The sequence below is a fragment of the Mus caroli genome, unplaced genomic scaffold (genome assembly GCF_978045245.1).
Source record: "Mus caroli unplaced genomic scaffold, Mus_caroli_1 scaffold_3, whole genome shotgun sequence".
NCBI lineage: Eukaryota > Metazoa > Chordata > Mammalia > Rodentia > Muridae > Mus > Mus caroli.
In genome coordinates, this window is record NW_028227258.1 from 121,376,406 (window position 1) to 121,403,652 (window position 27,247).

At 38.2% G+C, this 27,247-nt stretch overlaps 1 protein-coding gene across 1 annotated transcript in view; it reads right to left on the reverse strand.

Annotated features, from left to right (window-relative positions):
* Nucleotides 1-1,516: 1,516 nt before the first annotated feature.
* Hspa4l (heat shock protein family A (Hsp70) member 4 like) overlaps nt 1,517-27,247 on the reverse strand; it is a 57,399-nt gene continuing 31,668 nt past the window's right edge. Inside the window, exons 14-20 of the mRNA XM_021157433.3 lie at nt 21,928-22,026; nt 19,596-19,733; nt 16,900-17,025; nt 16,526-16,633; nt 15,861-15,980; nt 12,278-12,439; nt 1,517-9,950 (exon numbers count right to left, since the gene is read on the reverse strand). Coding sequence (XP_021013092.3) covers nt 9,762-9,950; nt 12,278-12,439; nt 15,861-15,980; nt 16,526-16,633; nt 16,900-17,025; nt 19,596-19,733; nt 21,928-22,026 — 942 coding nt within the window. The 3' untranslated portion in view covers nt 1,517-9,761. The remainder of the gene's footprint in view (nt 9,951-12,277; nt 12,440-15,860; nt 15,981-16,525; nt 16,634-16,899; nt 17,026-19,595; nt 19,734-21,927; nt 22,027-27,247) is intronic.

Consider the following 27,247-nt stretch of genomic DNA (forward strand, 5'->3'; position numbering starts at 1 on the left):
GTTAGTAAATAAACCGTCAGGGGTTTGCTTTTTAGCCTAATTGTCCTGAGATTTTTTAATCAGATGCAAAAAGATCCAAAGTAGTGACTTGTTTTCTGAAGATCCCCAATAGTGTGTTCTCTCTGTGTTTTATCTCAACTCCTAATAGTGTTCCAATCCAGTTCTAGATTGCTATCCCCAAATGCCAGTGATTCCAGGACAAGAAGTGAGGCAAAGGAAAGATTCATTTGGAAAGACAGCAAATCAGAGATGATGGCACCTGGGGGTGAGGTGGGTGGTCAGGGGGTCTATCAACAAAGATGAGTCGTCTTAGTGGGGGCCCGTGTCTCCAAGGGCAATTTATAGTTAGGAATAAGAGGAATAGGCTAGCGGGCACTTTTAAAAGGTTCTATGCTGAGTGAGGTCCTCATTTAGGACCTTTTTGTCTTTGGCTGCAATACCCTTTGAGATAATTAAGGCCAATCTCCACACATATTTAAATGAACACATTATCTTGCAAGCAAGGCATCATTTCACAAGTTTCATGCTTTTCAGACACTGCACATCTCAGGGGTTGGAGATATGACATAGTGACTGAGACCTAGCTGCTGTGGGAGAGGGCCATATTTACCTATCAGTACTCACTGCTGTCAGCTAGCCTCCTGTTATCCACGTCCAGGGGCTCTGATGCCACCTTCTGGCTGCTACTGACATAGCACTCATGTACACAAACCTACCTATACTCACATATACTCACGTTATAAAAATAAAATCTACAAACAAAGAAGCTGATCTCATGTACAGAACTTTCTCAAAGCTGTTTGAAAACAAAGCACTGTGCCTGCCGGATGGAGCTAGTGTGAAGAGATACTTCATAGTGAACATGTAATTTACGTACACACAGGAATGATTGCACGTCAAAAACAAAAGCCTGCAATTTAATGGATTCATTTGTACTTTAAGGAATGTTTACATTCATAGAAGCACTCTCAATTTTCAACATGATTTAACATTCTAGAATTCTAATTTCAAGCACACTGGTATATAGAATTTCCCTTGCAGTGTTTTAACAGGCGAATAAAATTATTACGACTCAAGGTCATGCTGAGCACCTCAGGCTGGCCTTGAATGGCTGGCCTTGAATTCCAGAGCTAGATTTTAGATGTGTGCCACCTGATCTAGTTTCATAGATGAATTAGACTGTTGCTTAAAAGTCTTGCAGATGTCTTTGGTATTCCTGGGCTTTATTTTGTGGCCTCAGTGTTTTTGTAAATATTTCACATGTATTTAAAGTTTGTCAGAACCCATTAATAGTCTGACTGTTGATATAAATCCATGCCATCGTTACTTTTTGTTGCTTTATATATTTGCCTTGTGTTATCACTTCATTGTCAGCTGCAGTCTATATTCTCAGACCTGTGTCAGAGCTCATATATATTTCTAATGAATTCTCTATAATCAAAGAATACCCTCTTTATGCTCTAAAGTTTTAATTTATACTACTCATATTTACAGAAACATTTTTTAACCTGTAGAATCGCTTTTTATCTTAGCCTTTCACTTACCTTTTTGTATGTTCTTAGCATAACTTTTCCTCTACTACATCTTTTTTTTTTTTTTTGGTCTTCTATAAGCCACAAATACTCTCCAAACTGACAAATATGACGCCTATTAAAGTAGCTATCAGTGTTTAGGTTTTTATTTACTTACTAAGAGAAGGTCTCTGTAGACTTGACTGACTTTGTACTTACTTGCAGTGGACACCCTCCCTCTGTTTCACTAGTACTCACCTGGCTACTAGACTTTTTAATGTGATTTCAATGTTTTCTTTTCTTCTTTTAGCAATGAATTACAATTTAGTTTATGTTATCTTCTATTAATTTTATATTCTTGTCATCTCTGATCACTAAGGAAATCAGTTTTATCCTGCTCTGTTGACAGTGAGATTAAACAGGTGGCCAAAGCATCACTGTGGAAAGTGTGCTCTGTTGACATCATGCTGCCTGTGAGACTTCTGGGCTGTGTGAACCATCTTGAATCTATGTCTTTATCCAAAGGGGGAAATTTTGTAGATAAGTTATTAAAGGCATGCTTATAACAGTCCCTTCTTACCTCTTAAACATTCTCCTTCCTCATATTACATAACTAGAGAGCTTTTTTTTTTAAAGAAACCCTTTCAAATTTTCAACTCATGAGCAGCTTGACTGTAGCTTAACCATCTAAGACTTTTAGAATATGTGCATTTCATTGAGACTTTGAGACTGGGTTTCTCTGTGTAGCTCTGGCTGTCATGGAACTTGTTCTGTAAAGCAGGGGAAGAGATCTGTCTCTGCCTCTGGAGTGCTGGGATTAAAGGAGTGCACCACTACCACCACTCTGTGGCCGAGATAATTTGGAAATTTAAAGTGTATGATATGTTTTTCTAGATTGAGGATACATATCCTTTTATTTTTTACAAGGTATCTTAATCCCCCCAGAAGATTAATATTGCATATATTTATTTTTTATCAGGAACAGCAATTATTTTTATTAGTATGTTCCTTTATCAGGAACACACATACATTTTATTAGGAACAGCAGTTACTTTTGTACCCAGAACTGATCTTGAGACACAGAGATCGTCCTGCCTCTGCTTCCCAAATACTAGGATTATAAAGATGTACACTACCACAGCGGGCTTTGAGATGTGGTCTCTCACTAAACCTGTAGCTTGTTAATGGTCATCAAATTCTAGGGATCTCATGAGTCCATTTTCTCAGTGCCACCAACCCTAGTTTTGCTTTGTTTTAAGTGGGTGCTCTGGATCCACACACTTGCACTTGGATTTTAATGAGACATTTCCCCCGCCCCAGGAACAGCAGTTCCTTTTTATTTTACATGCACATGCATGTCACAGTCAGGATAATTTTGTACAGTTGGTATCACTCCTTCCATCATGAGATCTAGGGAGTAGACTCAGATCCTCAGCCTTGCAGAGCAAGTTGGTTGAGCCACCTTGCCAGTTCCAGGAGCAGCAGGTCCTAAACAGAGGACCTGGGCAGAAATTCTTCTCAACCTGAGAAGTTCCAAAGCTTTTCTTCACTCTCAAGCTTTTGTCCATTACCACATCTAAAACTCAAAAATGACCATATGAATCTTCAGAATCAAGTGTCTGAAAATTACTTAAAAGCCCCATTGTTATGCAAGTTCCTTATTTAAGAAGATTTGGTGACCTGTCATCAGTGTTTCATACAGTGAGTAAAGTCCAACACTTAAACATTAAACCTCTGGTGTGCAAAACTCATGGTTCAAGTAGCAGGTAGAATATGTATTTATTATTATTATTACATGACTTCTTGACAATGTGGACCAACATCCAAAACTGAATTGCATTTATTATCATTTGTTAACTTGTTTGCTAATATGAAGATGCAATTTACATACAATGTTTTATATGCTTCTATTATTCCATATGCAAACATTTTGTGGATATATTTGTGAACCAAATTCCAAAATGATATTTATAGATTATCAATTAACATTGAAAGCAGTTCTTATGTCTGTTCATGTCTGTTATGTCAAAATTATTTTATAGACATGTCACATTTGATTATAGTTTTCTGCATTGCTTTGCAAACAGAATTGAGAAATCAAATGTACAGTTCTTCTAAAAGGAAGGAAACTAAGACTAGTTACTAAGCACTAACCTGACAAAAGTCCCTGTCCAGGAGCGGTGGGAGTGGAGTCCCTTTGTACATGGCGGTAATAATGGTTGTGAAGATGACTGGAAGACTGTCTACCACAACTGGACAATTTAGCACAGTTTTCATTAAAAAACTGTTCTCGCTGGGTGGTGGTGGCAAATACTTTTGTCCCAGCATTCAGGACACAGAGGCAGGAGGATCTCTGCGAGGCAAGTCTGGTTTATATAGTGAGAGTTTCATTTCAGGACAGCCAAAGCTACACCAGACCAAAACAAAAAACTTTTGTGTAATGTGATATAACACTACACAGTTAACAGCGGCTTGCTTCCTCCCAAATCTAAGAGGTGACCATTTCATATTAGCACTCTCCTAAGACACTAAGCCACAAAGGTTTATTTTAGAGAAAAAGTGTACACACTGTAAAGCTAGTTTTTTCATCTTAAATTGCTTTTTAACATGTACATTCTAAGCAGGCTGACATGATTTTAAAGGTGTTTTTTACTTAATCTCTCAGAAGGAACAAACTTAGAACACTTCAAAAAAAAAAAGATGTAGAGTGCTTTTTCTTAATCAGAAATCAAAGATGTCTGTTTTTTACTTTGAACTTCTAACCCTTGTTATTTTGTCATACTTAACAGACAACATTCATAAACTGACTTCTTTTGGTTCAGAACCACTTCAATGCCACTATTAAAACTGGAGATGATGAATATGCAATGTTCATTCTGGTTTATTACATATTATATATGATTTAAGAACTCCAAATCCTGACTGTAAGGTTTAGTATTAAAAAGGAAACAAAAGGCTGGTCAAGGTGGCACACACTTAATTCCAGCACTCAACGCTGAGGCAGGAGGATTACAAATTGGAGGCCAGCCAGGACTACATATCTAGACCTCATCTCAAATATAAAGGGAAAGGGACTCAAGTTATCTAAACTGCTAATTTAATCATCAATGTGGCAGATGCATGCTTTAAATATCATAGAAGAGTTAAAGGAAAATAAATTGTAAGAGCAATGCATTTGAAAATACTTTAAATGACATTTTACACACAAACTGACTGTGAAAGCTAGTTATTTAAATTCTATAATATAATTTCAGGCATGTTATATCTCACCATCTCTATAGGATAAGTATGTTTTTTGGTGTGTGTGTTCTTTTAATAATCATCCTGTGACTTGGGTGACATAGCTTTCATACTCCAAGCAAGGGTCATGTTATTTTCAGTACCATAGATATGACTGCATCTTGCATCAGATGGTCATGATTTAGTTACTATGTTTGGCTCCTTGACTTGAAAGCTGCCATTTCAATATATTGTAACAAATATGCCCCTGCCTCTTTTTATTATTTATTCTTATAATTTGCTAGATGCATCCTTAAGAATCCAGCCAGCTAACTGGAGAGATGGCTCAGGGTTTAAGAACACCGGTTTCTTAACCAGAGGTCCTGAGTTCAATTCCCAGAAACCACATGGTGGCTCACAACCATCTGTAATGGGATCTGATGCGTCTGAGACAGCCACAGTGTACTCATATACATAAATCTTAAAAAAAATCCAGTCGGTGAGACTGCTTTTGCAGTCGTACAAGGCTGGCTACTTCCACAGTTTTTGACTTTCCTTTGAAAAAGTTTGATTTTCAACATTCTTAACATTCTAGAAGCTGTCTAAAATAACTAAGAATTTGGCTATGTTAAGTGGTTTGAATGAGAATGGTCCCCATAGGCTCAGATATTTGAATGTCTAGTCACCAGAGACCAGAACTGGTTTGAGGAAGATTACAAGGATTAGGAGGTGTGGTCTTTTGAAGGAAATGCATTACTGGGGGTGGACCTTGAGGTTTTAAAAGAGCATATAAGGCCCAATGTCTATCTCTGTCCGTGTCTCTCACGCCTGTAGATCAGCATGTATCTCTTAGCTACTTCTCCGGCACCACCCTGCCTGCCTGACACCATGCAAATAGACTCAACTCTGAAACTATAAGCAACCCCCAACTAAACACTTCTTTTATATGACTTGTCTTTGTCATGGCGTCTCTTTACAGCAATAGAACAGTGTACTAACACATCATGAAACTTAACAAAGATTTGCTGCAGTACTGTAAGCCCAGTACTAGTTTGTTAGGAGACACTGAATATGTGAAAAGAATGTAATTTTGAAGATTGTATGCTTATTTTATGTGAATGAATGTTTGCCTGAAGTGCCTGCTGGGGCTAAAAGATGGTGCTGGTTCCTCTGGGAACAGAGTTACAGGTGCCTGTGAGCAGTCATATGGGTGCTAGGAACTGAACCTTGGTCCTTGGGGAAGAACAACCAGTGCTCTTGACTGTTGAGTTATCTTTCCAGATCCAAGAATTTAATTTTGTGTACTTTAAAGAGAAATATGATGGCTAGACAACTACTGTTTGTAGTTAAAATGCTGGTCTTTTATTTATATTAAATTTGTTATTTTAAAAGAAAATCTTGTATGCTTCCTTGGAATTGCTTTGAAAATATTTAGATTAAATCTTGACAAGAAACTGTAAAATAAATGTTTAAAGTTGATATCTGTCCTCTAAAATTTCCTGGCTGCTTTAAAATTATTTAGTTTGTTAAAGGGTTATTAAAAATATGGAACTGAGAAAGAGGGTACCAATTATCAGAACCAGACTCTATAAGTACCTCTCTTTTGTGTTTCTTGTAAGTCATCCACATCTTCAAATACGGTCTAAAAAATCAATTAGCTCGCTCATTACATTTTATACAACCAAATATTACAAAACAAAGTATATATATCTAAAATGAGTCACCTCTAGGCCTTCTAAAATATGACACTTTTTTTTTTTTTGCTTAGGGTTCTATCCCAGAGTTAAGAGTGTTAATGAGGTCCCCTATGCCAGAGCTGTCCCCACCCCCAGCTCTGTTTCATAAAATTAGTACAAAGGGCTTAATTTGTCCGAGTTACCAAACCCTTAGGTATCAAATACTTTAGAATGCCCCTGGAATTGTTTCAAAGGTCACCATCACATTCAAATGTATAAGAATGGAACAATGATTTTACTTAGTTTAGGGCGCACTGATCCAGCTGACCGCTCTTTCAAGGTCTCCCACATTTTCAGGTGGATTTCTCCTCAGCCACAGATGTGCTAATTGTGATAAAATGCGTAAAACATTTTTTGTTTTTGAGGTAGGGTTTCACTATGTATCACTGACTGGTCTAGAGCTCCTTATGCAGACCTGACTGGCCTGATCTCAAGAAACCTGTTTGCCTCTGCTTGAGGAGTGCTAGGATAAAAGGCATTTGCCACTATGAGTAGCTTAACACTGTCTTTAAATTGATTACTGAGCTCTATAATTTAAATATGTCTTGTTAGGAAATAATCGATACCCACACCTCCAACCCAGCAAAACTGACATATTATTCTAGTACCTGAATTACTTGATGTTTTTAGAAATTAAGGGTTCTGTACACTGCTAAGGAATTATTTTCTGGGGTAGAATCTTAGTGTAAGTCAGCATGGCCACAGGAAAGTTCAGACTCCTTCCATCTCCACTCCTGGGTACCTGCACCCTATCTTGTAGCATGAGTTCCTTTCTTCCCTTCCTCCCTCCTTTCCTTCCTTTCTCATTTAACAGTCTTTGTATAGTTGGTTATTAAGGATTTATCTCTTTTTTCAGGGAGCAGATGGCTTGAGGCAGGTTTCTCTGTATTGCCTGGTGTCTTGGAACTTGCTCTGTAAATCAGGCTTACCTCAAACTCAAGAGATCTGCTTGCCTCGCCTCCTCAGTTCTGAGACTAAAGGTGTGTCAATCCACACCTGGCTTAATGGTAGGTTTCTTAAAGGGAGATAATTTGTATTTTCAGAATTAAACCATACTAACTTATATTTTTATTTCCTATCCATTTTTAAACAGTATGATGGGTAGTCACATTGCTTTGGCTATGTATTCTTTACAATTGCACCTTTTTTCCTTTGAAAACACTTGGATCTAGTATTACCTATTTCAATGCATATTAAAGATGAGGTGAAGCATACTATTTACACAAAACTACTATGGAAAATACATTTTCTTTCTTTTAAATAGCATAGGGATTTTTTTTAATTCACATTAAATTGGTAAAATATATAGATTATCTTTGTATGTATTAACCTTATTAAATGAGATATTATATAATTGTGTATATTTTTTCCTCTGACTAAAACATTAAACTAACTAGTTGAAAGTAACTTAACAGCAGGATGGAAAACTTGAGGCTCCACTGGACATTCAGGTGCAGGGAGAGATGTTTCTTCTACTTCCAACCCGTCCTAAGGAACAGCTCCTTACTGAATGTAAGTGATAACCAGGAAGCAGCTATAAAATCTCTGTGTGGTTATATATTCCCTTTACAATCATGATTGTTTTTTTCTGAAATGGACCTATGTATATATTTACCATACAAATTAAAAGTAACTGATATCTACTTAAAATGTATTTCTTCATTTATTGGATCTAATGGTTTCTCTGTAGTAAAAGATATAGACATTTAAAATATGTTAGAACTATATGATTTTCTTAATAAAAAAGGGATGGTATCTACCCCCAAAATCTGACTAAAAATTCCTGCAAAATGACCACCCTATCCTCCTCTATTCTCGTTTCAGTGCAGACTACATTGTAGGAACAAAATCTCTATTAGAGAACTCATTTGAGAAATGACTATCCCTAAAGATAGTATACTCTCGGTCTTTAGCTACTTAAGAAAAAGTCAGTATTGCATTTAGTATAAAGATTTAGCTTTGGGAAAACAAAGAGCCTCTGAAAATTGTAACTGAAGTTAGACTTCAGTGAAGACCATTAGGAACACAAGGGCCCATGCATTTTGTCTTGCTTCTGTCCCTTGAAAACTGAAACATCACCCCAGCCTACCCCATGGTTAAATAAAACAGTTTCAAGGCTCAGGACATAACTGAATGGAGTGAACAAGTCTGGTGATAAACCACAGACCAGGTCCTTACTATGGCTGAAGTTCACTGTGCCCTTCCCCATTTAAGAAGCACCAACCCTGGAGCCAAGTTTTCAAAAGGCAATTTAACAGCAGGAACTATAATTTAATCACATCATATCATATTACACTATGTAACATTATGTATTTTACCTATTGATGTAACACAGTTTATTACAAGCATTATTTCCTAGGACTCGGTACAGGTACTCCTTTCAAGGAATTACTGCTTATTTAATAGTGTCTATCTACATTGGAACATTAAATCAGTGATAGGTATATATAATGCAATGCATTGTGCAACGGCTCCCTACCCCGGATTAAGGTATTATTAACAAAAATCAATTAAGAAAACCAACACAACTATAAAAACTGAACCAAGTCTGTCGGCATCACAGATGTGCACCTGAGCAGGTCAACAGTGCTTCCCCATAGGCTTAGCATTAGTGTCGCAGCAGCTGGTCTTTTGGACAAGTAGATAACAGTTTCAAGTGAAAAGTTTCTCTGAGAAAACATGAATCCATGCTACCAACAAAAGCAGCCAATGCTGGTGTTATCCGAATGTCAAACTGCACTGTCCCTCTCTGAGGGTCATTTAGATTATTTATGTGATGACAAGACTGGATTCCTGGTGGCGCGTCAGTGAGATGGTCTAGGATGTCAGAACCTCCCATTTGTTTTAATATTGAAGTGATAGCATTAGGGAAACTAGGAAAGGGTCAGTGCTGCTGGCTCTAAACCACATCTTCGGTTTGTTTCACAATAATAATGCAGTTATCCCCTGCCTCTGCAACAAAAGAGCAATGCAGTGCCCCCTTCCTGCATCGAGGAGCTGAGGGCTATGCAAGTAGAAGCTGTGACTACAGTGGATGGTTGCCGAGTACATAGCAGTCCTGCATACTGACACAAAGTATGTAAGGAGAGCTCAAACTGATTTGTACATCTATATTCAGCTAAGGCTTCACAGCAGCAATGGACAGCAATAGTGCACTCAATATAGACACTTTTCAAAACTACTCCAAAAAACAAATGACAAAAGTAGTTAAGAACAACTGAACATATGTTGTGTGTACCGGGCATAAAGGATGAATGGGCCCTTTAGTTAACCCACTGCTTGGATAACATGACACTTAGTCCACTTCCATCTCTCCGGAGTCGGTGTGCTGCGAGCTTCCTTTGGGTGGATCTGGGCTGGTCTCTGAGCCACTCTGTCCGTCCATTGGTCCATTGTGCTCACTACCAGTTTTTGCTTTGTCTTCAGGAGCTTCTACTTTTGGTTTGGGCTTATAAACGATGGGGTTACAGAAATTATCCAGTTCCTGAAAACAGAAACGAGCCATGTCAACTATTATACAAAACACTTAGATGTTTGCTGGTGTTCTCTAATCTCTCTTGCATTCTCATACATTTCAATACTTCACCATATTTAACAATTTCATTATGTACCTTGTATTTATTTTAGTTTCTTGAGACAGGGTTTCTTTGTGTAGCTCTGGCTATCTTAGAACTCACTCTAAGCTGGTCTGGAACTGAGAGATTCACCTGCCTCTGCCTCCAGAGGGCTGGGATTAAACGTGTGAGCCGCCACCCTGCTATTGTACTTATTTTTAAAAATTTATTTTAAATTTCTTTTTTATTTCATGTGCATTGGTGTTTAGCCTCATGCAAGTCTGTGTGAGGGCTTCACAGCCTCTGGAATCAGAGTGACACACAGCTGTGAGATGCCATGTGGGTACTGAGAACTGAACTCTGGTCCAAGATCACTTATAGTTTGTTCACAATAAATTATGGCCTTATTTCCTTTCAAGTGAGAGCTGTGTTTTAATGCCTATAAATGTGATTTTTATAACGGTTCTGTAATTCCTTTTACATAATATGTTGTAATGTCTTTATAACTAAAACATCTTATTTGATAGCTATATCACATATAGCTATCCATATAGCAATTCCTTGAATTTATATAGTAATCTCTAGAATTTTGGCTAACAAAATCTCTAAGTTTTCGCTAACAGGTATACACTCAATTCAAATTTTTACACGTATATGTATATATGCTCTGACATGATGTCAGGAGAGAGTACTCACTGCTCCACCCCCTTCTAACTGTGGTGGAGATTATGAACACAAGAACAGCAAATGATACAGACAAAGCCACCTGCATCTGGTGACTGGGTACACACCTCTTCTTTGTCAGCCCTCTGGCTCAGAGTCTTCACTTATGACCATTTGCAGAGTTTTGCTACCATGTGTTTTATAGCTTTTGATATTTTTATTATCAATGTTTATTAAAGTTCAACATTTATCTGAGATTACATAAAATTACTAACAGGATTTCACAGTGGAAGATTTCATATTCCAAAGTCAGACCTATTGCAACAAAGTTGTTAGAAGTCTCAAGGAATGTGGATATTTAGGTTGATCACATTGCTGAATATCATTCTGTATTACTTTCAGAATTTAAAAGCTGGTGGGTGTACTGGCTGGTTTTGTGTGTCAACTTGACACAGCTGAAGTTATCACAGAGAAAGGAGCTTCAGTAGAGGAAGTGCCTCCATGAGATCCAGCTGTGGGGCATTTTCTCAATTAGTGATCAAGAGGGGAGGGCCCCTTGTGGGCGGTGCCATCCCTGGGCTGGTAGTCCTGGCTTTTATAAGAAAGCAAGCTGAGCAAGCCAGGGGAAGCAAGCCAGTAAAGAACATTCCTACATGGCCTCTGCATCAGCTCCTGCTTCGTGACCTGTTTGAGGTCCAGTCCTGACTTCCTTTAGTGATGAACAGCAGTGTGGAAGTGTAAGCTGAATAAACCCTTTCCTCTCCAGCTTACTTCTTCTTTTTTTTTTTTTATTAGATATTTTCTTTATTTACATTTCAAATGCTATCCCGAAAGTCCTCTATACCCTCCCCCCGCCCTGCTCCCCTACCCACCCACTCCCACTTCTTGGCCCTGGCATTCCCCTGTACTGGGGCATATAAAGTTTGCAAGACCAAGGGGCCTCTCTTCCCAATGATGGCCAACTAGGCCATCTTCTACTACATATGCAGCTGGAGATACGAGCTCTGGGGGTACTGGTTAGTTCATATTGTTGTTCCACCTATAGGGTTGCAGACCCCTTCAGCTCCTTGGGTATTTTCTCTTGCTCCTCCATTGGGGGCCCTGTGTTCCATCCAATAGATGACTATGAGCAACCACTTCTGTGTTTGCCAGGCACTCCCAGCTTGCTGAATAGAAACTCTGACTCAAACAGCTGGCAATGTGTAGCAACATTCAAAACGGAATAGACACTCCATTACACCTAGAGTTGAAGCCAGCAAAGCAAAGTCTGGCCTTAATTGTTCTTCCGTAAGTTGATTATTTCTCAGAATGTGATATCCATTCATTTTTTAGTCCTCAAATGTATTTTGGTCCTTAAACTTATTAAAAAGGGAGTGAGATTAGCCAGTGAGATGGCTCAGCAGGTGCCTGCTAGGCAAGCATGGCCACCCGAGTTCCATCCTTAAGCCCACCTGAAAGTGAACGCTGAGAATCAACCACCACAAAGTTGTCCTCTGCCCTCCCGTGAGCACAGCCGGCTGGGTGCCCACACACTCACTGTTGTCCTCTCACACATGTCATTAAGCACGGTTGAAAAGGGAACGGAGTTTCTTACCTTTGACTTTGTAACTATTTCTGACACTTTTACCACGGGATCTTGAGTGAGACTTAATTTATTCTGTGCATTCATCTTACTGTTTAGCCAGTTCATGGAGTCACTGATGTACTTTTCAACTCTCTCCATTTCTGCAGGATCCAGATGATCATATCTTTCATCCTATTAAAAATGAATAAAATGGTAAAAGAAAAAGAATTGTTGATAAATAGTGGCTTATTGATAATTTCTCCCTACCTAAAACATTCATGTTCTTACTTATGACATACTTCATGTATATTCATGTGAAGGTGCCACATATGAGATGACACAAACTGAAGAGACTAGGGGAAAATGTAAAATCAGTGCAGACTTGCAAAGGACTCCCAGAAGTCAGCTTTGGAAAAGAACTACTTGTGGAGGCTCTGCATTAGGCAACAGAGGCTAGGACAGAGTAGAATTTATACAAATTAAGGAGAAAATAGATGTACAGGTATATAGTGAGGGAGAAAGAAAATTCTGAACATACCATAAAACCAGGTGACACATTCTTGATTAAAAAAAAAAAAGAAGAATGAAATTCTGACTAAGCGACACAGCTGCAGCTTCTACAACCACCCAAAAAGTCATTTTGCATCAGCAGCCAATAGAGCAGAAAGAAGCAGCAACATAACATGAAAGTGAGAAGATTTCCTGATAAGGATTATGGACAGCCTAGAAAACACAGGATGAACAGGAAGGGGAAGTGATGAGGAAGGGGACAAGGGCAAGAGGACATGCATGACATGAAAGCACAGCCCGGGAAGGACCCATGGATGAAGGAGGAAGCAGAAGGGGCAGAGGACCGACCCAGACAAATTTCCTTTGAAAAAGACATAATGAAACCTAATGCTGTATATGCTAATTAAATTTTAAAAAACCTCCTTTTAATGTATTTTCCCTCATGTGTTTTGAGATAGGGTCTCACCTAGCCATGCCTGGGTTTATCCTTACCCTCCACCTTAGCCTCTTAAAACATTGCTATTGAACCCCGAAGTTAACAAGTGGAACTATGAAGAAGGCATTTTCAGAACTGTTAAGCTTCCTCAGACATTCAAGATTCCTTTGTAAGATTACAAATGACATATCATCACACTGGACTTGGCTTCTGGGCTGCTACATTTTATTCAATTTCTTACTGTCTCTAGGATTAAGTTTTATTTGCTAGTTTATTTGCATTAATCATTAAATATGCTCTTTAAAAATTTATCTGTAGCCTGAGCCTTTTCCCAGAACGTTTATATCTAGCCAACTTGAGACTATTTGTGAAGTCTGAAATATCTACTATTACAGTTTAATAAACTCATTACACCAACACCTACTTTTTGAAGTTTTCTCCATGTCAAAATATTTAAAATGCAACCCATTCATATTAAAAAACTTTGGGGTAATTTCAGACTATTATAAACAAGATAAATGCAAAACTCTAATTACTTTTGGTCCTTCATTATCTGGTTCGCGCTTTCATCATTTCTTGATTGTATTATTCTAACCTACCACTAGATGCTTCACAAACCAATTCAAGTCATAATGCTTCTAGTCTCTAAAACCTCCAAGCTACCTGTATCACAGTAAATCTCAAACTTTCACAACAGCTGAGACGAGGCCTTCTGTGATCAGGCAGCTGTTCCCTTCATACATTTAGCTCACAGCTGCTTTATTGTTTCTTCAGTATATTCCCCCCTCCCCCCAGTGTGTGTGTGGCAGGGATGGGATGTGCAGTAACACATATCTGAAGGTCAGAGTGCGATCTACAGCAGTCAGGTATTTCCCACCATCATGTGACCTTAGGATTAAACTTAGGTTGTCAGGCTCAGCAGCCTTGATGCATAAAGCCATCTCACTAGTCCACAGTTCTGCTTTCAACAACATTCCTTTCCACACATTCTGAGCCCTGGCTTCCCTCATTTGTTTTTTAATGTCTCTCTCACTCATTGGTTGGCCTTCTCTCAAACATAGCCCCTGAAGGCCCCTTACCTTTTCCATAGCCCCTTTACTACAACTTTATTTTCCAACTGAAGCATATGAAAACAAACAGGCCCACAATTTCTTTTTGCTAGAGTTCAGGACCCACAAAACATCCTGGCACATAATTAGAACTCACATGCCTAATCAAAAAGTCTTGGTTTGCTTTGATGATATCGTAATCCCACACACTCAAGATGACTGCTAAAGTCAGAGGAGCACTAATCATGCCAGATTTAAAATATGCTTGATGTTTTGTCTGCCTTGTTCTTCTTTACTTTTCCATTATCAATATATTCTGTTTTCGAGTACATTTGTACTCTGTTTTTTGAGTATATTTGTTAATTTTGGGTTAGCCAAATTACAAATTTTCCTTTTCAACACACAGAATTCTTATGAAATAAAGAATTGAGTTGTATATTGGAAAAAAGTATACACATAGAGAATGTCTACACACTGATGCCAGCTGCTTCAGTATGACTCCACCATTTACTACCTGTGTAATCCAACAACCTGCTTAAGCACCCCACAACCTCAACCTCCTCCTCCTCCTCCCCACCCCCTTTTTTTTTTTTTGGAGATAGAATTTCTCAGTGTAGTAAGTCCTGGCTATCTAGGACTTGCTTTACAGACCAGGCTGGCCTAGAACTCAGAGATCTGGCTGCCTCTGCAGACCTCCCGAGAGCTGGGATTAAAGGCATGGGCCACCATGCCCAGTCCAAGCATCCAGATTTTTCTAATATTCGAATTGAGACAACAGTATTCATAGTTCATAGGTATTAAATGGCCGTGTGAGACCAGTGTGAAACCACCCCCTCACAGTCCTTAAGATTTACTAAGCGCTTTGGTGAATCTAAGCTTCTGGGCTGATGCCATGCCTCAGGGAGTCTGGTGCTGCTATCTCATGCATATGAATGCAGTGTTAACATCAGTGATCAATCTGGGTAATAAGTTATGAGTAGCAGGTAGTGACCAGTAAACCTGACCTCATGGGACAAGTTCAACAAGATGGTCTTGTTTCTCTTGAGTTTTCCGGAACAGACCTGCATCTACTGATATGCTGCAATACAACAGAAGCAATGAAGACATAGGAGAGACTCTAAGTTCCAGTAATCCAAGTCTGCTGGGCTCTGCTCAGATGCGTGACTAGCTACTTAACCGTTTTATCCAAAGGGACACATGGCATATATTACCCTGTCTGAATCTTCAAAACAGTGGGGAATGGAGAGAGTTTTGGGTGTGTATGAAGAATAAAAGGAGATTATGGATGATGATAGATGGAAGATCAACAACAAACCAGGCAAGAAGCAAAATACAGTGTGTCAGTTTAGAGTCAAGGAAGACCACCTTCTCATGTAAGAAACACCAAAATGAGAACACTGGGTTTTGCCACTGAGTTAAACTTAAGCTATGACTTCAGGGAATTCTAAAAGGTGAAAGCCTCGGCTTTTAAATGTCCTGGATCCTCTACTGGCAATTTTTCACTAAAAAGCTGTAAGTTTGGTACGCTCAGTCTCTGAAGTGGTAACACTGCAGCGTTGGAGCTGAGGACTTCTATAGACACCATACATTAGCAGCAGCTGCATTACAACCCCAGTACCTTGTTTCTGTGTGCTTCTATCACTTTCAGGACAAGCTGAATCTTTTTCCCCAAGTCATTTAAAGCTTTTGGTCTCTCTTCATGCTCCACGTACTTCATTTGAATGGGCTGGCCATATTTCTATCAACATAAACATTTAAAAAGAATGGAGTTTTAACAATACATTTATCCCTTACAGGATGATAAACATGTCTTTCCTGTCTTCCCACAAAGAAAAGTGTTAATTAACATGGCCCTTATCCTACTTCAACCTTCCTTTTATCTAAAGTGTTCACTAAGGATTACCCCTTAACTACTTCCCAACCCAAAGACCCAATCAAAATTGTCAGTCCTTTCAAAACATGGTGCTAAACTGTGAAAGACAATAAGGACCATTCTACTACATGGAGAATTCACAAATTTAAAACTTGGGTTTCAAATTCTACTTTATTTTTGAGACAGGGTCTCTATGTGTAGCCCCTGCTGTCTATGTAGTACTAGTAGGCTGGCCTAACACTCATAGAGATCCACCAGCTTCTGCATATCCCCAGAGAGGAGTGAAGATAAAGGCTTGTACTGCCATGCCAAGCAAAAGGAACCAAACTAAGTGCCAATGCTTTGACATCCTAATCTTCACAACACTGCTTCAGTTAATAGTCGCCTACCCCGTGCAGACACCTACTAACCTTTAATTCCTGAAGCCTATCCACATAAACTTGTTTAGGCTGGTCTTCTCCTTCTTCATAAAGCCAATTTTCTGTGTCTTCTAACATTGCAGACAGCTTATTCATGTCCTAAGTTACACATTTAAGAGATACTAATTACAAATGCCTTTCTTAGAAAAAAGTCATTAAGAGATGTTTTTAAGCTCAATACCAGAGTCTTCTGACCTTATTCATAAACATGTTTTCATTAACCTTCTGCAACTTGAAAAATAACTGAGAGTCATCTCCACATAGGTGCAAAAATTGACAATAACAAATTGGATATACTTTTAAACATGATTCACATTAGGACTTTCAAGTGAACATTCAAGTAGCCCTTACAACTTTAGACTTACTTCTGGAGTGATGAACTTTTCGTAGACAGTGCCCAATTTGTCTCTGAAATCATAGACGTATTCTTCAACAGCATTTTTAGCATCATTTCTTTCTTTCTCTAATTTATCCTGCATTATCATCTTCCCCTATTAAAAATGTTTCAGATTGTCAAAACAACACACATTAGAGAACTGCTAGTTAAAACCATGATGCCACTTCATACCTCCTAAGAGAAGCATATTTAAAAAATAAGCCAGAATAGAATTTTTGTGATTGTAGAGAAACTGAAGCCCGGAACACTGGTGACAATAAAACATTCCATATCCATGGGCCACAGGAACAGTGTGAAGGATCTTCAAAAATAATGAAATATAAGCTGGGCATAGTGGTACATACCTTTAATCCCAGCAGCTCAATCTCTGAGTTTGAGGCCAGCATAAGCTACATAGTGAGATGCTGTCTCAATAAATAAATGAATAAAGTAAAAAATATATAAATGAATATAAATTCAAAATTATAATTTCCCTTAAATCTAGCAAGTGTAACCCTGAGAATATACCCAAATGAATGGGAAGCAGACACTTTACAGATATGTGTATCCCAGGGTTTCTTGAGGCATTATTATCACCAAAAGTATAAACTGAAGCATCCACTAACTGATGTACTGATATATATGTGCACATATATATCACAGATTTATGAGGCTTAGAAGAAGTTTCACATATGAGTGAGCCCTGAGATTATGCCGATTAAAACAATCCAGGACAAAAGGACAAGTATTGTCTCATTCAATTTATGTGAGCTGCATCTGCAGACTCTTAGGAGACAGGAAACAGATGAGTGTTCAAGGAGAACTTAAAGAAGGGAGGAGAGGAGAGTTTGGATTTCTTGCTACAGCATCTCCATCTTAGATAGCCCTAAGCTTTGGATATAGTGGTGATGGTTGTGCAATGCTAAACATGATGAATACTAACTTGAAAATATATACATAAAAATGGTCTTAAGATGTTAAATTCTACACATGTAATTTAAAAAGTAACAATATATTCCCAAATCACTGACTTGTATGCTTTGGGTGAATGAATTATATGGTATAGAACTTAAACCCTTGTAATAGCTTTTGAACATATTTATACATGTTCAAACTCCAGCATCCCCATTTACTTGTTGGAGACAGCAGGAAACTCACCTACTCTTAGTTTTCTTACCCTGATATGACTAATTCCACATTTCATGGCTGTAACTCACATAATGTGAGTATCTTCCTCCACACCTGCTGCACTACTCTTGGTCAGGGGTGTATTAACAGCAGTTGTGATGAGCTTGGGAGACTGAGCCCTGATCCAAATATGAAGGTTATTATCTGATTTGAGGCCGCAGACTACACACAGGCCTCAGTTTTCTCATCCATAAGCTACAGCCCTTAACAGAACCTACACATTATGTTTGTTTTGAGGACTTCAGAGATGTAAGGACTGTTATGATCAAAAGCAAGGAAAGAATGCAATTATAATTCTTGAACAAATTTCACTTAAGAGCACTTGGTTTTCTAAACACAAGGATTCCTTTATAAACTATAATTCAGTAGCACAGATTTAAAAAGAGACATTTAAAAATTAATCAAAGTCTCATTTTGCACATAAACCTACTATAACTATCATTTCCTACAGTTCATTCCTTTGGAAAAATTACACTCCAAATATGTAAATCCTGAGTATTATATGAGATTTTTAGGATTTATTATGCACGAATAGAGCCTTGGTAATAGGTATTATGCATTGGTACTTTTAAAAAAGCAAGCCCTGTAAAAGCAAATTTTCATGTAATGATGGGTGTTAAACAGTTGAATGCAACATTCTCCAAACGGTAGAAATTAGGAACATTGCAGAAATTAGGAACCACCATTTCAATATAAATTTAAAGGATAAATATAAGTATAAATATAATCACATTATACAGTTACTACTAAAGAAAGAACTCACTTTCCAAAAGACTGGAACTAACCGTGAAAATAGACAAGAGCAGGTAAATCTGTTAACAATGGCAACAAAGCTTAAATCATTGTTAATCAACACTCTGAACAGTCTTTTAAGTACCACACACTTCCAAAGGGGGCTTGTTAAGCCAGGGGAGATGTTACATGCCTGTGATCTCAGAACTCAGAAAGCAGAGGAAGGAAGAGCTGGAGACTCAAGCCAGTGTGGGCTACACACCTGGTACCTGATACCTTCCCTCAACATTTCCCCAAAACAAGACAATCTCCAAACCAAAACAAGAGCACAAAAGGGGGTGTTCTGATTTTATTACTCCTAAAGTCTACAAAACATAGAGCCAGAGGTGGTGGCACATATTCAGAGTCTTAGCACTTAGGAGGTAGAGGCAAGAGAATCAAGGGTTCACGGCCATCAGATACAAAGTGAGTTTGAGGCTAGCCTAGCTTACTTGAGCCCTGGCTTAAAAAAGGTGGGGGGGAATGTTAAGAATTTGCTTCAGAAGGCTTTTTTCTCTAAAGTAGATACTTTTTCATATAATTAAGATAATAAAAGTATAATATATGGTACCAATACAGCTTATTATTTTGTCAAAAGCAGTTTAATGGCATTTATAATTCCTAACAATTGCAAACTAGATTGCCTAGATATCACAGACAACCTTTGACTCCAATACAGTATCAGAATGCATTTGCTGCTATTCAACAGCAACCTAACTTACATACCTCATTTTCAATGTAACTATTGAGAAGGTCTTGAGTCAGCTGTCTGTACAGGCTACTCTGGATAGGTAGATCAATACTCTTGATTTTCCCTTTTTTAATAGTTTGATTTATGCGATCTTGCTTATCTGAAAGAGGTACCTGTAAAAGAAAATCAAAAGTGAAATTTTCTAAAACTAACAAATATAAATTTTAGAGGTGAAACAAAAAAGCAAAGCCAAACAAACCTATTGCTGTCTTTGGTACTTTATTTAAAGTAGAGACTATATGGGCTGGGAACAAATCTCAGTAGTAAAGTGCTTGCCTGGAACGCACAAACTCTGGGTTTAGTTTCCAGTATCACCCCCATGCTGACACACATACACACACACAAACACACATATTCTAGTAGCCTTTTATACTCAATTTAATGCTAACCCTTTACTACATTTGCAACATGGAATTGGAAATTCAAAGCTGTCATGAACTACTACGCCACATACAGTACTATGGTTATAATTCTTGACAAAGGAAAACAAATATAAGTAAGGCTATGGAGAAAATGGAACCCTACTCCTACACTGTTGGTGATATTATAAACTATACAGTGGTTGTTGTCACTTTTTAAAACAGCTGAGCCACTGAGATTGTTCATTGGACACTTCCTTCTAAGCCTGCCAACCTGAGTATGATCCCCAGGACCCATATGCAAGTTGTCATTTGACCTCTACACAATATGTCTAGCAATTCCATTGATGTGCCCAAGAAAATGAAAATATACACACAGAAAACTGTGTGTTAAAGTAACATTCCCAATTGGAAAACTACATTGTAAATGCTCATCACCAATACATGGATAAATCAGAATGTGGGATGCACCGATCAACGCGGGAATCAAATACCAACACATCTTACCAGGTTTTACATAATTTTAAAACCTGAGGCAGTAATCACGAGGCTATGCTGTCTGGCTGGACTTCGGTCAGGGCAGCAGAGTGTCACGATGAGAGCATGGAGCTGGAGCTGCATGTACCCATGGACTATCTCCCCAGCCTACACTGATCTTGTTCAGACACTTGAATGAGGCTGGGAGGACTAAGCTGTCAGTGGGATCTGGTGCTCTCAGAGCAGCAGACCTGGAATGTGAGTAAGATGTAAGCCCCCTTACTTCCCTGCTTACCACCACCACTGGCTCAGCTGCTCATAGTCAAAGAGTTTTAGCTGAGTGTGGTGGATGGCACATGCCATTAATTCCAACACTCTGCAAGCAGAGGCAGGCAGCGCTCGGTGAGTTCTGTGACATCAGCCTGCCTGGTTTATACAATGATTTTTAGGCTAGCCTGGGCTACATAGTGAGACCTGTCTTTCTATTCCCTAAAGATTTTTTCAGTAGACCAAGCCTTGATTTTTATTACTTAAAAAAAAAAAAAAAAGCTGTATATTTATTTTGCTTTCTGACTCTGTGCTTATGCGATCAATACTTTCCTGCTACTGTATAAGGGAAGCCTGCTTGATCCTGTCATGGACACACTTGGTACACATGGACCCACCACAGGCCCTGCTGACCCACGTCTATGTCTTAGACAATCTCCTAAGGACTTTGGGTCTCCCGGAACGAGTCCCTCAGTCTGCCTGGGCACACACCACATGCAGATTTAGGTGCTTCCCCAGCCTTCTCATTTTGTTAGAGGCTGTATTGTAGGAAAGCCTACAACGGTATGTCAAACGCTGAACCATCCTGAGTGCCTCTAAGCACTGTCCCTGGAAGAGAAAGAATTTTTAAAAAAAAAAAAAAGAAAAAATATGATGTGACCGAAATGCCACACAGAGCATTATACATTTAAACTGTCTTCATTTGGAATTGTTCTGCTTCTCCATTTCTCCAAGAATGTAATTTCTAGTTAAAAAAATTTGATTAAAATACCATTTTCACTGTCAAAAGATAATTTTGCTTTTAAAGTTATGTCTTGTTCTTTTAAAAGCTTTTAAGTAAAACTCTGAAATGTACCTATTTTGGTTGTAGGCTTTCTGTGCTTCTTCTTGGCACAGCAGTTTATTTACTTATTTATTTTGGCACTGCAGTTTAAATTACTACGTATATTGAAAAGCAGGCAGCATACGGCAAACATTTAGTTATTCCATCTGTCTGTCCACCCCATTTCAGCAGGATTTGGGAGGTAGCGTGGGGTCTGAGACCCAACCACTTGTGAGCTGAGGAGGGAGCACCACAAGTGTGTGACAGGCCTGTGCTACACACGGGAGACCTTGTGTAAATCACACACAGCCAAACAAGCAGAGACGAAATGCAATCCTGACAAAGCTCCATATCCGCAAGCACACCATTAGGAAAGCAAACCTTTGCTTTGGCCCCGGTGTGGTCGATCTCTTCTTCTGGGGTATGCTCAGCATGACATTTCTGATGACCTCCTTCTTCTTGGTCAACCTGCATTTTGTCCTGGCAAGAAAAGATATTAATGGATGGTACACAGTCTCCCTTTTCCGGCAGAAAGCACAGTCCTACTCCTGGGGTGAGATGTGTGCATACACTGAAGCAGTTCACTTTCAAGTGACAACAGCAACAAACAGATTAATAACTATAAATGAAAAGATCAGTTGGAAGCTATGTAAACAGACCTTCTCATTCATCCTTTTTGGTCAAGATTTGCAAAAAATATAGATAACTATTATCAAATTCATAAATCAGTATTCTCAAACTTAAGTTTTAAAAAAAGAGAGTATTCAACTTCACCTAAAAATGTTATGGACAGTGTTTAAAATGCTAAATAGAAACATGATGAAAAAGATGAGACTCATAACCACACAACTCAGTTATGTACTTTTAAATTTATTTTTTATTGAAAATAAATTTTTCATACAATATATTCTGATCATAGTTTCTCCTCCCTCATCTCCTCCCTACCTTCTAACTTCATGGCTTCGATCTCTCTGTTACATATTTTCAAATGTAGTAAAATACTGAAGTTAATCAAAGCTTAAATGTCTGTGAAGCATTGGGATATAAAAACTCATAAGCCCCCAAATAAGCTGTTCATTTGGCAAACAATCTTAAACAACACATATATTTTTGTAATCTTTCTAATCACATTTACAACCATCTTCTTGAAAGAAGTTTAGAATATAGGAACCACTGTAATTCTTGCTACATCTCAGAACCCTAGAGGCAACACAGGTACCCCAAACTACAGGGGTCACCATAGCTGCCAAAACCCTAGCAGAGAAACCCTGCTGGGTCTGAAGACTCTCACTGGTCACTAGAACTACAGGCCATCTAGGAAACCACAAAACCAGAGAGGAATAAGAAACCAAGGGGGAGACATCCAAAAATCATCCATCCAACAAAGATAAACTCAGAAATTGACACAAAAACCCAGATGACTAGAGGCCAAGGCAAGAACACAATCAATAAAAGCCAGGGCAATATGGTGCCAGCACAGCTCAGCTATCCCACAACTGTTAAGCCCTGGATTTCATAACTCACCTGAAGCACAAGAAAATGACCTTAAAACCAATCTTAGGAAGATGATAGAGGCCCTTAAAAAGGAAATGAATGCATTTTTTTTTAAGAAATCCAGGAAAATACAAGAAGGTGAAGGAAATAAATAGAATAGTTCAAGTGCCAAAAAATAGAAATAGAAGCAATAAAGAAAACACTGAGGGAATCCTTGAGATAGAAAATCTAGGTAATTGAACAGGAACTAGACACACAAGCATCACAAACAGAATATAAGACATGGAAAGGAGAATCTCAGGTGCAGAGTATGCATACAATAGAAGAAATTGACTCACTGGTCAAAGACCATGTTAAATCTAAACATTTCCTTACATGAAACATATGAAAAGGCCAAACTTAAGAGTAATAGAAAGAGAAGAAGATTCACAGGTATAACGCCCAGAAAATATTTTTTTAACAAAATCATAAAAGAAAAAAGGTCGTTATTTTCCTACCCTAAAGAAAGAGATGCCTATAAAGGTAAAAAGAACATACAGAACACCAAATCAATCAAAATAAGTCTTCTCACCATATAACCAAAACAGAACAAAGAAAGAAAACTAAAAGCTGCAAGGGAAAGAGGCCAAGGAACATAAGAAGCAGCTCTGTTAGCAGAGCTGGCACTCAACTTCTCAACAGAGACTCTACAAGCCAGAGGAGCTTGGACCTTGCAAACTCAGACAACAGATGCCAGTACAGACTATTACACCAAGCAAAACCTTCAATAATCATAGGTGGAAAAACAAACTACTCCATGACAAAATCAAATTTAAACAATATCTAGCTCCAAATCCAGCCCTCCAAGTACTAGAAGAAAAAAAATCCAACCCAAAGATGTTAAGTACACCCAAGGAAACACAGGAAATAAGCAATTTCACACCACCAAAACCAAGAACGGAAACTTATACATATGTGACCACCACCACCACCACCACCACCAATGACAACAAAATAACAGGAATTAATAATCATTGGTCATTAATATCTGTATCTGTTAATATCAATGGATCCAATTCCCCAATAAAAAGACACAGAATAATAGAATGAATACAGAAAACAAGATCCATCCTTCTGCTCCATATATGAAACACACCTCTGAAGTGTAAACTTAAGGGTCTTTGCAAAGTCAGTTGTGTTGGATGGTGTTTTGCTGGGACAAACACATGAAGGAATGTTTTGCTGAAGTGGACACAGGTGAAAAGCTAAGGCAGACTCATGAATGAACATTTGGCTGAAGCATTCTTTCTTAGGGACACTCATGTATTGGTCCATACTGCATCTCCATTTATCTGGGCTCCATACAGAGAGAAATGCACCAAAAAAAAAAAAAAAAAGAAAAAGAAAAGAAAAAAAAAGAAAAAGAAATCACCTTCTGGTGGTGTGCTGCAGCTTTTTGCTGCTTCTGTGGACTCAGGCTGATTGGCAGAGTGATATCAGCTGAGACAGATGCATGTGCTGAGGCAAGACCTGTGGAGGGCATGTGATGTTTGGAGGGAGTATAAAAAGGATGCAAAGGACAGTGAGGGAAACTTGCTTGGTTTGCATGACTAAACCCTTGTTGGTGTGGACTCTTCACTGATCTTTGCTTTGCTGAGAGAGGCATAGGTGAGAACTTCTGCCATCCCTCTTGGTTGCTTCTGCTAGCTCATGCCGATTCGGATGTGGCCTGACTATTCCTGCTAGGTTGTGCCACTGCTGCTGCTATCCTGACACGACTGAACTGGACTGCTGGCAAATCCATAAAGTGTTTGTGAGTGGATCAATCCACCACTGCTGACCTGTAAACTGAACTGATTTCCTGACAATGCAGATGGGATCTGCTCCAAGGAAACATTTCTAAATAGGTCCATTTCCCCCATATCCTTTCTTTTCCACTACCTCTGGTGGGTGGCAATCTAGAAGGGAGGTTAAAGTATTTAACAACCATCATTAAAAGTAGGCTTTGAGAAAATTAGAGTTACACACTTCAACATCAAAGATAAACATTAACTCAGAGTAAAGGGTTGGAAAATTTTTTCCTAGCAAATGGACCCAAGAAGCAAGCTGGTCCAGCCATTCTAATATCTAAGAAAATAGATTCCCAACCAAAATTAATACGAAGAGATGAGGAAGGACACTTCATACTCATCAATGGAAAAAATCCACTAAGATGATGTCTTATTCTGAACATCTATGCACTAAATGCAAGGGCACCCACATTTGTAAAAGAAATATTACCAAAACGTAATCACATATCAAACCCCATACATTAATAGTGTGAGACATCAACACTCTGCTCTCACCTATGGACAGATCATCAAGCTGAAACTAAACAAAGAAATAATAAAAGAGATGTTAGGAATCAAATGGACCTAACAGATATCTATAGAAAATTTCATCCAAACACAAAAGAATAGACCTCCTTCTCAGCACCTCATGGTACAGTCTCAAAAAAACTGACCACATACTTTGGTCACAATACAAGTTTTGGACAGATGTAAGAAAATTGAAATTTATTTTACCAGACCACCACAGATTAAAGCTGGATTTCAACAACAACAGAAACAATAGAAAGCCTACAAAACTCAAGGAAACAGAACAACTCTCTAGTAAATGACCACTGGGATCAAGAAAGAAATAAATTAAAAGACTTCCTAGAATTCAATGAAAATGAATGTGCAACATACCCAAACTCATGGGACACAATGAAAGCAGTGCTAAGAGGAATGTTCATAGCACTAAGTGCCTTCATAAAGAAATTAAAGAGATTTTATACTAGCAACTCAACAGCACACCTGAAAGCTCTAGAACAAAAAGGAACAAGCACACTCAAGAGAAGACAGCAGGGAACAGCCAAACTCAGGGCTGAAATCTGTAAAATAGAGACAAAGAGACCAATACAAAGAATCAATGAAACAAAGAGTTGGTTCTTTGAGAAAATCAGCAGGATACAGACCTTTAGCCAAATTAACCAAAAGGCAGAGAGACAGTACCCAAATTAACAAAATTAGAAATGAAAAGGGAGAAATAACAACAGGCATTGGGGAAATTCAAAGAATTTCTAGGTCTTACTTCAAAAGCTTGTACTCTACAAAATTGTAAAATCTAAATGAAATGAATGATTTTTCTAGAGAGATACCACTTACCAAAGTTAAATCAAGAACAGATAAATAATTTAAATAGATATATAATACCTAAAACATTAGAAGCTGTCATTAAAATCTTCCAACTAAAAATTGCCCAGGGCCAGATGGTTTTAGGGCAGAATTCTACCAGGCTTTCAAAAAGGTAATAGCAATACTCCTTAAATTATTCCACAAAATACAAACAGAAAGAACATTGCCAAATTCATTTTATGAAGTCATAGTTACCCTGATACCAAAACCAGACAAAGACTAAACCTATCTGACAAGAACTTCAAGTCTTTGAAGAAAGAAATTGAAGAAGATAACAGAAGATGGAAAAATCTCCCATGCTCATAGATTGGTAGGATTAACATAGTAAAAATTGTCATCTTACCAAAAGCAATCTACAGATTCAGTGCAATCCCCATCAAAATTCCAACACAATTCTTTACAGACCTTGAAAGAATAATATCCAACTAACTTCATATGGAAAAACCAGAGGCCCAGGCTCCCTAAAACATTCCAGTATAATAAAAGAACTTCTGGAGATACCAACCACCATCCCTGATTTCAAGCTTTACCACAGAGCTATAGAAATACAAATCACATAGTATTGGCATCAAAACAGAGGTTGATAAATGCAATCAAGTCGAAGACCATGACATAATTCTACATAGTTAAAGAATGACACATGATAAAGAAGTCATAAAGACACATACACATACAAAATCATCCTCAACAAATGGTGCTGGTCTAACTAGATGCAGGTTTTTAAGAATACAAATAGACCCATATCTATCACCCTGTACAAAACTCAAGTTCAATTGGGTCTAAGACCTCAACATAAAACCAGATACACTGGATCTGGTTAAAAAAAAAAAAAAGAGTGGGGAATAGTCTTGCATTGGTGTTCAAGGGAGACACTTGGAAGAGATGGAGAAAAATTGCACTTGAGATATACTATATGAGAGAAGAATACATTTTTAAAAATTACTAGAAGAAATACCATGGACCATAATTCAAGCATGTTTAAGATAATAGTACAACTTTTATCAATCAAG